Consider the following 13,717-nt stretch of genomic DNA (forward strand, 5'->3'; position numbering starts at 1 on the left):
AAACTCTGTTATCGAATTCAAGAGATCGGTAAACTTAAATAGACCCACATGGGGGTGAAGCTATGTAATGAATTAAAATAATCTGATAAGGCTTGTACCTTAACAATGAGTAATGATTCAACCAATTACAGTTTCATAGATGAAACATGAAGATTTAATGATTGAGTGAGAACTTAATGGGTAAGTGAAAACATGCATGTATGTGCAAGGATTGAGTGAGAACTTAATACATGTTTGAGTCTAGAGTAACTTTCTCTGAATAAATGATAGAATGCAGTTAGCATGTTAAGGGAGTCTAAGTCCTCCTAGTTAAGTCAAACCAAACTTAGATAATGCTGTAACAAGTCGAGTGGGTTGGTGAAATTAGATATCATGTTATATGTGCTTGTAACTTATTAAACCTTGGTCAAGGTGGTGCAAAGTTCAGTATGCGTCTATCCGTTCACATGAATTAAAAACACTTTCTAGTCACAGTGGTCATACTGGTTAGGAGGTACCTATAATGTGTGATCGACTAGATTCATGTAGGTTCTAAACACTAAGTTCAAATGACAATGAGACTTAGTCCTATGTCAGCACTTTCATGAAGGATCACCAGGTCCATGGTTGGAGGTAAAGCACCTTGATGATGCTCTCCCTCCTACAGTATAATAATGAGACTTGTATATGTTTCCAAATTGACAAACAGAAAACATCAGTAAACTCTAACCTCTTCTTTTCACTTATTGCATTTAAATTTATGTTAGAAAAAAAGTACAAATTACTTTTTATTATGTATTTCATTCAGAAGATGTTTGATTTCATTTCAATTTACTTGAATCAGAATATGTTTGAAATGTTTCAATAGTTTTGGAAACATGTAAAAGCTAGTGTTTTTCTTATGTTTTTCTTTAAGAAGTAATTAACATATTGCATAGTATGTGAATATGTAGCAAAAATGATAGTAAATGGACTCTGAAACTGGATGTAGTACAAATTTTTGAATTAATGTCACTGTGCAGCCCCATAAACTTCCGAAAAAAATCATTAAAACAAGAAATAAATAGTTTTTATTTCTATTTTTCAATGCAGCTTATCTTGCATTGATTGTTCAAATTTTAAATAAAACAATATCATGTATCCTATATTATAATAGTAAAAAGTTGACCAATGTCATAACTAAATAATGCAAACTTTCAAATTAAACTGTATAAATTATTCAGTAGATGTTATTAACCACATTCAATGATCCATATTCCTGTTCCTGAAAATAGATAACTGAACGCGATCCAAAAAATCCGTTCTGGCTAATGTCATGGCTATCACGTGAAAGCTATAGATAGGCTGAAAAATTGGATTTGGATTTAGCATAATTTCGACCATATTAATTAAAGCCACATGAAGTGGTACATATGAGACCACAAATCTACAACATTTATGCCACTGCCACTGTACCGGCATTAAAATGGCATTAATTGTACCAAAATCTAAGCCATCACAAAGTCATGCTTTCTTTTTATCCCTTTTAACAGTGCAAATTCACTCAACATGAAGCTTAGAGATCTCCAACCATTAGAACTGTGTAAAGTAAATTAAGGATATCTTAATAGTGATCTAGTAAATATTGTTTTTGGAAGAATCTATTAGGTTGTTTTCATTTGGCAAAAGCTGCTAAATCTATGCTCACGTGGGCTGCATTTTCCCCCCTCTTCAGGCGGGCTGATTCACTTGCACCTCGCCATGAAAAGGACCACTCTTGTTATTGGTTTATCTATCATTTATTTATTGATAGGAATGTGGTAGGCTTGAGGTACTGGGCTCACGTTGAATGCATGCAGGATTTCATGGTCTTTGTATGCCTATTAAACTTTTGTTAAGATTAGTCGTCTATAAATGTAAAATATATTTTTTATCGATTATTATGTAGTCTGGATGGCATACATATGATACAGTGCAGATCTTGATGTTTTGATTTGCAGGTGAAGGACAATATTGGTTTTAAGAAGAATATGGAGATTAAGAAGAACATTTTGGTTTTGTTTGGAGTATTGTGGTGCTTTTGCATTTGTGGCTCGGCAAAACGAGGTCGTGATTTTCTTGTAATTAATCTTGGTTGAATTCTTAATCAGTAAAACTGGATAACAAGAAATTTGGTCTATGAATTGCATAACATGGATTTTAGTGTTTTGAATTTTTTTTTACTGTGTTTTACAATATAGACGGTGCTTGTTTTGAACTATATGAAGATAATTACTGTTCAGAGATTATGAAAGATTCTAGGAAATTCATGTCTGAAATTGAAATAACAGATATATCTTCTGCTCTATGTTCCTACAGCAATTTGTGTGCATACTGCATAGCTTCCTTCTGGTTTCTTCTTAAAAGTTTGATAAAAGATATGTTGTTCTAAAGCTTCCTAGAGAGGAGAATCTCTATCTAAATTTGGTTTATGATTTTTGTGGCTGTGAATCCATTCTGGACATCCAAGTTTTTCTAGAGTTACATGCATATTGAGAATCCTTATTATGGAAGGATTTGAACTGACATTACTTTTCAATAAAATTACTCAGTGCCAAACTCTCAAACGTACGTAAGGGAATAGGCTTTCCATGCTCTAACAGTCTGAAAAAAGAATTCATTCTTTTGGCAGGCAAGCTTGGTGTGCTAAATACCTGATCTTCATACTTCGATATTTTTATATGCATCATTTTCTCATAAGCAATAGTTCAAAGCATTAGCTAACTGCCTAAATTTGAAAATCACTACATAAACCTACTCACCAACTTAGTTCTGAGTGCATGATCAACCTACTTTCTTCCATCTTTCTTATTTAATTTTTTTCAATGCTAAGAAATGTTTTCTATTACTCCAACTCGGATTTCATGTTGCTTCTATACCATCTTGGATCTGCAGTATGTCACAGGTCATTGGAGAATTTCTGGCAATCTTTTCATGACCCAAGTTTATTCTTTTTTATTTCTAAATAATTCTCTCTAATTAGTCATGTAGGATATTCATTTGTTCTAACTATTACTTGCAAAATATAGGTCAGAGAAGTTAGCTTAAAAATTATACTTAAAATATTACATAATTTAGTAAACTGCAGAAAATACCACCTATTTGATAATGTAAGTGTGAGTTTAATTGCTGTAAGATCTCGTTTTGATTGTTGTGCTTCCTCTTCTCCAGTATTATGACAACTAATTATTTCAATATAGACACATCAACACTATAAAGTTTAAGATTAAATGTCATTTTGAAGATTTGACTTTAGGTTTCAAACTCAATAATTTAACTAAAAACCTTATTTACAATTAGTTCTGTATAGAGTTCCATAATTTGACCTATTTCAAGTGTTTGAGTGCTCAAATTGCCTATTGCTATCACTTGCCTATTTACTAATATGATTTATTTCTTCCTAGATAACACGTTATTAGGTATTATATTATATACAGCCATTGACCCTAAACATTGATTTGTGTGTAAAAACCAGGGACACCACCCTATCATAGTAGATTCATAAAGGAGGCAACACAATCTCCCACAGTAGCATCTTATGACTACATAATTGTGGGAGGGGGAACAGCTGGTTGTCCATTAGCAGCAACACTTTCACAGAACTTCACTGTATTGCTATTGGAAAGAGGAGGAAGCCCATATGGGAACAACAATATTACAAGGCTAGAGAATTTTTCAGAAAACCTGGGGGACAATTCCCCAACTGCGCCCTCTCAACAATTTGTTTCAGAAGATGGTGTTTATAACCACAGAGCCCGTGTGTTGGGAGGAGGGAGCTGCCTCAATGCAGGGTTTTACACCAGAGCAGCCCCCGTGTACGTTGAAGATGCAGGATGGGATGGGCAGCTTGTGAATGAATCGTATCCTTGGGTGGAGAAAATAGTTGCCCATAGGCCTATTGTCAGACAATGGCAAACTGCTGTTTATAATGCACTTATTGATGTGGGAATTACTCCTAGTAATGGGTTTACATATGACCATAAATATGGTACTAAGGTTGGGGGATCTATCTTTGACACCCAAGGAAATCGACACACTGCAGCTGACCTCCTTGGGTATGCAGATCCTAAAAAGCTTACTGTCTTGCTTCGAGCCAATGTACATAAGGTGTACTTCACCACGCAAGGTACGTATGGGATTTATATATTATTGAATTTATACTGTAGCAAAAAGATTCAGAGTTTTAAGAGAGCAACTACATGTTCTCTTCTTGTCTCCTACTATTGAACCACTTCGTCCTTTTCATGATAGGAGCTACTAACCTCATACCTGTTTATTTCTTACACCCTTTACACTGCATCCCAAAGTTCCAACAAAGGAATTCCTAAATTTACAAGCATGTCAGTTTTGGTTGAGTTTTAGATTAGAATATCGTGTTGGTTTCAAAGTCTGGCCTTTTAGGGTTAGACTTAAATTTATAAGTAATTGGTTTTAGGTTTAGTTGAGTCTAAAATCTTATGTTAGGTTTCAAGTTTGACTTTTCCAAATAAATTCAAATTTACAAGTAATTGATTTTAAATTATTTTATTCATTTTTCAATTTTTGAAATTCAAGATTCCATACATCCATTGTAATGGTGTAACTCTCTTAATTCCCAATCAATCAAAAGTATATAATATATATATTATTATAGTTTTCTTTTGTTTCATCCAAACTTTACCCAATTCTTTTTTTCAAATTTATTATAATCCATAATACTCTACATTAGGTTTTCTTTGCTGTTTTTCCTTCCCAACTTAATTGGCTATTATTAGCTATTCCTATTTACAAGCACAGAAACCTTTTTGGATGAATGAGATGCATTTAAGGAAAAAAAGCTACAATGAAATTTACAGCTTAAGTCCGTTAAATGGCATACCTCTGATCCTTAATTTCTTATTTTCTCCTTACTAAGGAAGAAAACATAAGACCTTCTCTCGGAATTATATTCTACTGTCTCCAGGCTTCAAATGCTAGGCTAGCAAGAGTTTACACAACTCACACATCATTTAATCTTGCAATGGACATTATTACTTGGAGGTAACGTTACTTTGTGAAAACATTGCAGAAAGTAGATATTGACATGGGTGCTTAATTGGTGTGGTGTAGGAGTGAGCAGACCTGCAGCTTCTGGTGTTATGTATACAGATGCAAATGGACAAACACATACTGCTTATCTGACAAGGAGGACAGGAAGTGAGGTAATAATCTCAGCAGGTTCTCTGGGGAGCCCACAGCTGCTAATGCTGAGTGGAGTTGGACCAGCAGATCATCTGACATCTTTTGGCATTCCAGTGGTGGTGAATCTGCCCGCTGTGGGAGAAGGTATGTCAGACAATCCAATGAATTCCATATATGTTCCATCCCCAAATCTGGTGGAGGCTTCTCTCATAGAAGTTGTGGGTATCACTAATGTGGGAAGTTACATTGAGGCTGCCAGCATAGATTATACTTCATCCTCCCGCAGGAATTATGGAATGATGTCTCCTGAGGTATGGTTAATAGATATACCAAGTCTCAACAACATGGTTTTATTGAATCCAATCACAAAATTGTAATTTTATTTGATTTAATATGAATGTACAGATAGGGCAGTTGGCTACAGTTCCTCCAAAGCAAAGAACAAAAAAGGCCATAGCCCATGCAGTACAGATGCAGAAACTTCTGCCAGACATAGCATTCAGGGGAGGCTTCATTCTTGAAAAGATCATGGGTCCCCTTTCTTCAGGCCAACTTAGACTCCGCACCACCAAAGTTGAGGACAACCCATCTGTGACATTCAACTACTTTCAGAACCCACTGGACCTGCAACGTTGTGTGGCAGGCATGCAGATCATTGAAAATTTGGTGAAATCACCCAAGTTCATCAACTTCACCTATTCTTCAAACACAATGGAGCAGCTTTTAAATTTCACAACCACTTGGCCTATTAATGTGCTTCCTAAGCACAAGAATGACAACTCCTCGTTGCAACAGTTCTGCAAGGACACAGTGATGACAATTTGGCATTACCATGGAGGATGTCAAGTTGGGCGTGTAGTAGATCAGAATTACCGTGTTTTTGGAGTGGATGCATTGAGGGTTATTGATGGTTCCACCTTTAATGCCTCACCAGGCACCAATCCTCAAGCCACTGTTATGATGCTTGGCAGGTCAGTTTGGTTCTCTTCTTCCACGAACACCATACTTTAAAGCAAAGGTTTTATCAGGAAGGCATTTGCCAGAGCATTTCTAGATACAATAAGTTTTAGGTAGAATTTTTTGTTCAACTCTACTCAGTTCTATCCAAAAACCAAATGATACTGTTGGAGACTGCACAAAGAACTTTTTGGTATTCTACTTATACTGTGGCCTATAAATATCAATAGCATCTTTTCAATAAACTGCTTCAACACAGGTTCTCATATCTTTCCATGAACTTCCAAACATACCCTTTAAAAGTTTTTAGAACCATGTTAATATTGAGCTTGATCTGTAGGAGAGGAGTACAAATTATAAAGAAAGATATTTGTTATATCTAACAAGCTAAGTTGTAATGTAAGAGAATCTGATATCATTTTGTTTTCCTATTTTTGAAATGCAGGTACATGGGAGTCAAGATATTGGAGGAAAGAGGGCAGTATAGAAGGCAATGACACTGATAAAGGAGGAGAATAATTGAAGTAAAAATTAGGGACTGAACAGATTATTCATTGTTTATGTATTTTGTTGTATGGGATTAAGCAGCGTGAAGTTTACAAATAACATCTGTAACAGCAACAGTATATATATTTTTAATTGGATTAAGTTGTATTCCTTTTCCATTAAAGTTAGAAGTTTGAATGTGCCATATAGATGATTTTGTTTATTATAGGATAAAAGATTATTAGAAGAAAAATTTTAAATGATAAATAAAGTATATATTTTTTAATTCTTGGGTTTTTATTAGGTTTAGATTTTTTTTTTGAAATTGGAGAGTTTTGAATAGATTTGTCATGTGTAATTATGGTTCCAATTTTTTTTCAAATAGGTAAAACATATGAATAGATATATCTCTACATTACAAGTGTCTTTATGTTAACAATTTTTTTAGAGAAAGTGATTAAATAGAGTTTATATTACCAACACTCCCCTATAAACTTTAATTCATAACATATAGTAATTAGATGAAGGGGCTGCCTTCAAAAAATATAATTATCAGTTATCCATCTACAACTGAAGAACACTTAACACCAATACCTTCTAGATTACATTCAAACTTATCTCTACTCAAAGATTTGTTATAGACTTTTTTAATCTGCTTAATGATTGGTGTATAAATTACCTCAATTTCTTTATTTAGAAAATGTTCACTAATGAAGTAATGATGTACTTCAATATGCTTTGTGCAACCATAGAATGTTGGAATCTTAGACATATTCAACATAGTTTGGTTATCACAATAAATAATCTTAGGATTAAGTTGTAGGTGATAAAAATCATTGAGAAGTTATCTAAGCCATATTGCTTCACCAAGGTTGTTGATCTACTAAGGTTTTCATCATAACACACTCATTCAAGATTTCTCCCAAATTCTCATCATATTCTCCATAACTTCTAAAGAATAAAGATTATTCCCTTATACCTAATTGAGGTGAATTGGTTGGCCAAAAGTCTAAAGAAATAATTAGCGCCAACATTCAATTACTATTAGTGTTTGAAATTAAGATAAGCTAGACACAATTATAATTAATTAAAATAATGATAATTATTATTATTAAAATAATTAATATTGGTATTAATAAATTTGATATTTAATATATTAATGTAATGTTTAAAAATAGTAAAATACTTTTCTTGCAAAGCAGCAAGTACATGAAAAATACTTGAACTTATCAAAAAACTTCCTATAAAATGTTGCCAAACCATGAAAACGTCCTACCTTTGTAGCACTCCCTAGAGTAGGTCATTCAATGATAACCCTCACTTTCTCTAGATCCATTCTAATACTATCAATTGATATAACAAATTAGATGTCTACAAGCTCCTTCACAAAACTACATTTCCTAGGATATCAATAACTTCTCCTCCCTTGGCTTCTCAAAAACCCTATGAATATGCATTAGGTTCTCCTCCAAACTATTACTAAAAATCAATATGTCTTACAAATAAATACTGATGAATTTACCCAAAAATTATTTCAATACCTTGTTCATGAGCCACATGAATATGCTCAATGCAATGATTATTTCAAATGGCATGACTAACCACTCATATGTGTCCTCCTTAGTTTTGAAGGTTTTTCCCAACTCATCTCCTTTTCTAATCTAAATCTATGGTGATATCCATTCTTTAATTCAATCTTTTTGGAGTACTTGGCTCCACTTAAGCAATCTATGATATCATCCATCCTTAGTAATGAGAATCTATACTTGATTATAATCTTGTTAATGGTTTGGGCATTTGTATGCATTCTATATTCTCCATCTTTCTTTGTTGCTAGTATTGTAGGTATCACACAAGGAATTAGAATCTCTCTAATTAGTCATTTCTCCAACAACTATTGAATTTATTTGTTTAGCTCCTCATTCTCTACAAGAGTCATTATGTGGGTTGTCTTATTTAGAAAATTGGCTCTTAGTATCAAATCCATCTATTGATTAATCTTCCTCCTTGGTGGTAAACCTTTAGGCCCCTACATTACTTACACACTGTCATGAAACTCCTTGAACAGATCTAAGAATTGTGGCCGTACATCTTCATATTCTTCTTTGTTGACTCTTAGAATATGTTGACTTTTTGTTGACTCTCAGTATATCTTCATAAATTCCCCTCCAATTCCTTCAAGGGCTTCAACATGTGGCCCAAAATCCATCCTTCATCAAGGAATATGTGTTTGCTTGAGCATCATGAACTACATGTCGATCAAATTGCCATGGTTTCCATAATAATATTGGCATGCATCTAAAGCAATAATGTCACACAATACCTCATCGTGTCAATTACCAGTCTTAAAGTAAATACTAAGCTCATTACTCATTGTCCAAAGCTCTATGATCCTTTTGTCACCGTGCAACCCGATATAAATGTGGATGTGTCCCCTTTCTAACTATAATTTGTTAACCATCTCTTTCGAAACAAGATTACCAGTGCTACCATTATCAATGATAAAATCATAATATTTACTTCCAAATTTATATCTAGTATGAAGCATACCTTTTATTAAAACTAACTCTTTCTCCTCATTTAGTAGAGCTATCCTTATAACAATATTTCCTCCTCTTTCTGCATCTTCAGAATACTTAGATCCATCTTCTTCATTTACATGTGCTATGTGTGCATTACCTTTAGGTCTTCTATTTGTCCTTCCTTGATGTTGTGCACACACATATGGTTAATGTCCTTCTCCACATTAAAAACAGGTTCTATAGAAGCTTTCTCTTCCAAGTTCTCATCCAAATCTTACTCTTCCTCTTTGTGCATTATTCTTTTGGTCACAAGGATGATAGACATTGTCTCACTTTTTAGTTTTGATCAAGGTACTAGCTTCATTCTTCTTTTAATCTTATTTTTTACCTTCATAGGATCTTCTTTGTGTCTTTCAACCTTGATCTATTCTTCTTTTCTTGCTTTCAAATATTCTTTTCATCATCTCCTCAACCTTTAAATTACATTAATAAGAATCTTTAATGGTAGTCATTCTAATCAAACTCAACTCTTCTTGAATACTTGTATTTATTCCATTGATGTAATAGGATATCTTCTCCTTGTTGGCCTCTGAATGGCCTAATATGATGATGATTATGTGGAACTCCTATGTTTATTCTTTGATTGTTCTATTTGACTACTTCAAGCCTTACAACTTTATGAGGAATGCCAACTCATTATCAATGGGAATGAACTATTTATTCAACTTATCCACATTCGATCCCAACTCATGCTATTCCCCTTTTCTACATTTGTTCACTTCTAATTATATTTCCTTCCACTAGATATTAGCATGATCTTGTAGCATGGTCTTTGAAAATTTAACCCTATCATTATCTTCCACCTCTTCATACTCAAAGTAATCCATAACATTAATATAATAGATCAACTCTTCTTGATTGAAAATTTCAAAAAATTTAGAAACTTCAATCTTTTGCCTTTTTTATAATCTTGAAGAGGGCATTCAACAATTTAACTTGCTTGAGATCCTTTGTTGCATCCTATTCTTCTTCAAATTGTGCTTCTACTTTAATTTCATTTTCACTTTCATCTCTTCTTATTGGTTCAATTCCTCTATGAAACTCCTTTTGAAGTGTTTGAACTTGTCTTTCTAGGGCTCAAAAACTCTCTCATGGTACAAGAATATTTATTCCACCTCCACGATTTATTCATGGAGGTATTTTGATCACTTTTCTCATAAACTCACAATCACAAGTCCTAGTGTAAACTACCTCACATTTGGTGAAATTCTCACACACTCAAAAACTCCTAATCTTATACCATTTGATGAAGGGGTAAAACAAAAAACACACAAGAACATATATTTCTCACAAAAAATGAATACTTTTATTGAATTAAATACATGTTGTATTACAAAAATGAACATGAAAGACTCACAGACTTCAACAAGTTACAACTTCTTTTCCATTAGTTTCTAGAGCCTTCTACCTTATGTATCTTAAATCCAATCCCAATTCCTACTTTCTTTCCTTCCTCACAACTTACCACCTTCTCATCCTCACACCACTATTACAAATTGCTAAAAAAATGTCATAAATAATCCTTTCGCACCTTCAAGACAAATTTTAAAAACTTGTAACTCTCGACCAAAAATAGTCTAGCTACTATGACCCATAACTTTTGTTCTAAGCACCTAGTTGAGCCCTTTTTTGAAATGTAGTGGTTAGAGTGCTCTGCATGCGTGAAATTGATTTATCCATTTTCCTCAATTTTTGGAGGGTCAAAACATCATTTGAAGGCTCAAAATCTAATTTAAAATAATTTTATTGTAGATTTATGGCTATAAGATGTAAATCTTCATGTTAAAGGTTATCTAGCCTACACGTGTATTACATAACATGTTTGTTGAACATTAGAGATTAATACATTGGTTCGATGCTTTAGAGTGTGGGATTTCTTATCTAAAAGGGTTTCTTCAATATAGATTGGTGTTTCTTCTTTTCTATATATATTCCTTTCATTCTTCTTCTTTCATGCTCTTAAAGTGTTGATTTATATGTTGTTATGCTATAGAAATTTAGTTAGATTTATAAACTACATTTTCTTTCCTAGAAAGATTACTATGATGGGAAATCAACTATGTTTATTTTTACTTTAAAGACATATTTTAGTATTTGTTTGTATCAAGTTGTTGAACATTTGGTTAAAAATAAACATAAGACACTAGAAGAGGTGCATATAAAAAATAGATTCATCCTAGAGTAGTTGCAAGTGCATGCAAGCTTTCTAAATTAGATCATTTCCTCTACATTATAAGTTCTCAAATAAATGAACTACTTTAGAAATGTGACAAGAAGTGTATATTGTGTTATAGGATAATTGTATGTTTACCTTAGTGATAAGTTGTGACAAGATCTACTGCAAATATTTATGATGAGTTATATGCTCGCATGATTAGATAATGAAATTATAATTTCTATATGTAATATAATTGATTATAATTGGATGTGTCATGCAAATTGATAACAAGCCACTTTCTAAAAAAAATGTTTTTCCCTCTTCTAATTTTTGCGACATGGATCAATGTATTTTATGTAAATCTAATTATTTTTAACAACACAAAATTTACATAATATTTTTTTAATGATTTGTTGTAGACATTTTTCATATAGTAGATAATTAAAAGTGCTGATATTATTCATTCTATTTAAATTTTTTTGTTATTTTATCCTATTTTGATCTTTTATATTGCTTTTTGTTTATAACAATGATATACTTCATAAGAAACTTAGCTAATAATTTTCCTTTTAGCATCTACTTTATTTCCTTCCTTCAACATGGCAAACCATTTCCACTACATACTATTTCCTTGACCATTTATCTTCTCTATTATTGCACATTCTTTTGGTTATTCTGTTAATTCATTTATGTAATTTGGATATCATGATTTTGCTTTTAATTTTTTCTCTAAACTGAGAGCAGATCTAAAATGTTTCTTTCACTAGTAGTCTTTTTTTTTACACATTAATTCCCTAAAAGGATGCTTAAAAGTACCATAGCTCATGAAAATTCAGTTATACGTGACTTTTATTAGGTTAAATTGGGTTGAATGAGAAGAGTAGTTGATTTGCGTTTCACTCCCATTTGCCTGAATCATGCGTAAGTAGTTGCTATTTAAGAATAACAAAATTCTGATTAAAACAAGAATACGAGGAAAAATAATTTGAAACCGTGACATGAGACATAAACTTAATCATATATAATTCTATTACATTGCATCTGCGTGTGCTTTGAAATGCAGAAACTGCCTGTAAATACATTAGAAAGCAGCATAACAACACCACCAGAGAAAATGAATAAGCACACTAAGATTGGGAAGACAATCAACTCCAGCATTTCAAACATCACTATAGACAGGCAGCTTGAGATTTCACAATCTGGGAAGAAATTTGCGCTGAGATAACAGTATATAGACCCCGTCCAGATGTGCAGCACTGCAAGCCTATTTGTGAAGATTAAAAAGGCTTTAAACTGCCCTTTAAAAAGTACATACAGAGAAATTACTGTACTAGAAGTTTTAGAACAAGAAACATACCTTTCAAAACCAAATGGATTGTAGAGGAGATCTGTGAGATGGCGGCTCGTAAAACATGTCCTATATAAATACTAAAATCAAAACTAAAAGAAAGAAAGAAGATTATAATGTAAAAGAAGAGATCCCAGCATTTAAACAAAGCCAAGGAGCCATTATGGATGGCAAGAATGGTCTTCATCATCTTCATCCGGTGGAGGAAGGTTCAAGTCTAACCACCTCCCATCATGCCCAGATGTTGTAGAAGAATACTCCTTCTCTATCACACCATCAAAATCTAGATTATCATGAATGTTCAACACTTGAGCATCACAAGAAGTCAGATCGGAGCTAGCCTTGTCCGCATTGTGGTATCTAGTGAGATAAGCATGGGTCCAGGGCTTGGTGGCAATGGCTTTTTCATGGTGGGCAGATATCAGATTGGTTTTGGCTTTGGGGTCTTCTAAAGCTCTAGGTGGAAGATGGGTGGTGGTGTTTTCCTCTTGAGCATCATTAGGGTTGGGAAGTGGGGAATAAGTGTTGGCCTTGAGGACTTCCAAAGCTCTAGATGAGAGAAATTGGTTACGGGTGGGTTTGAAATGAGGAATTGGGAAATTGGTTTTGGCGTTTGGACCTCTCAGAAGTCTGGATGCCTCATCATATGCAAGGGCTGCTTCCACAGGGGTGTTATAGGTGCCCAGCCACACACGACGTTTAATGACACTGTCTTCAATCTCCGCTCCAAAACCTCCATAGTACTTCTTTCTTACTCCTATGTAGTGCTCTGCCTTCACCTTCTTGGAAGTTCGTTGGGCTCCTCCCAAGGACATTGTGGAACTGGAAGCAGCTGTTCTGATGAGAAGGAATAGATGGGAGAAGCTCTCGCATCTCAATCTGCTTAGATTGAGTGGTATGTTGGACGGTATCATCCAATGCCAAAGTTTAGGTTTTATATATAGAAGAGGAAAGGAAGGGCCAAATGCTACAACTACTTGATGACTTGGCAAGATGGTACTTCCACTTTGAAAATGATGTGGAATGGGT

The 13,717-nt window shown here is 33.7% G+C and overlaps 2 protein-coding genes across 4 annotated transcripts; one reads left to right on the top strand and one right to left on the bottom strand.

The window, feature by feature from the left end:
* Positions 1 to 1,400: 1,400 nt before the first annotated feature.
* Positions 1,401 to 6,784, top strand: LOC131061327 (protein HOTHEAD). 3 transcript variants are annotated; one of them, XM_057994967.2, is made up of 6 exons: positions 1,401 to 1,789; positions 1,937 to 2,064; positions 3,473 to 4,123; positions 5,086 to 5,468; positions 5,563 to 6,128; positions 6,560 to 6,784. In XM_057994967.2, exons 2-6 carry the CDS (start codon positions 1,989 to 1,991, stop codon positions 6,609 to 6,611), a joined length of 1,728 nt encoding a protein of 575 aa, XP_057850950.2. In that variant the 5' UTR covers positions 1,401 to 1,789; positions 1,937 to 1,988; the 3' UTR covers positions 6,612 to 6,784. The 3 variants fall into 3 exon arrangements, with proteins under 3 accessions (XP_057850950.2, XP_057850949.2, XP_059070217.1); XM_057994966.2 differs by having other exon boundaries at positions 1,414 to 1,832; positions 1,959 to 2,064; XM_059214234.1 differs by lacking the exon at positions 1,401 to 1,789 and adding an exon at positions 1,818 to 1,832.
* Positions 6,785 to 12,849: 6,065 nt separating this feature from the next.
* On the bottom strand, positions 12,850 to 13,503 carry LOC131061369 (ethylene-responsive transcription factor 3). The gene has a single exon (XM_057995014.2). The coding sequence runs from the start codon at positions 13,501 to 13,503 to the stop codon at positions 12,850 to 12,852; it is 654 nt and encodes a 217-aa protein (XP_057850997.2).
* Between the last annotated feature and the right edge of the window lie 214 nt (positions 13,504 to 13,717).

The sequence above is a fragment of the Cryptomeria japonica genome, chromosome 11, assembly GCF_030272615.1.
Source record: "Cryptomeria japonica chromosome 11, Sugi_1.0, whole genome shotgun sequence".
In the NCBI taxonomy this organism is placed as follows: Eukaryota; Viridiplantae; Streptophyta; class Pinopsida; order Cupressales; family Cupressaceae; genus Cryptomeria; species Cryptomeria japonica.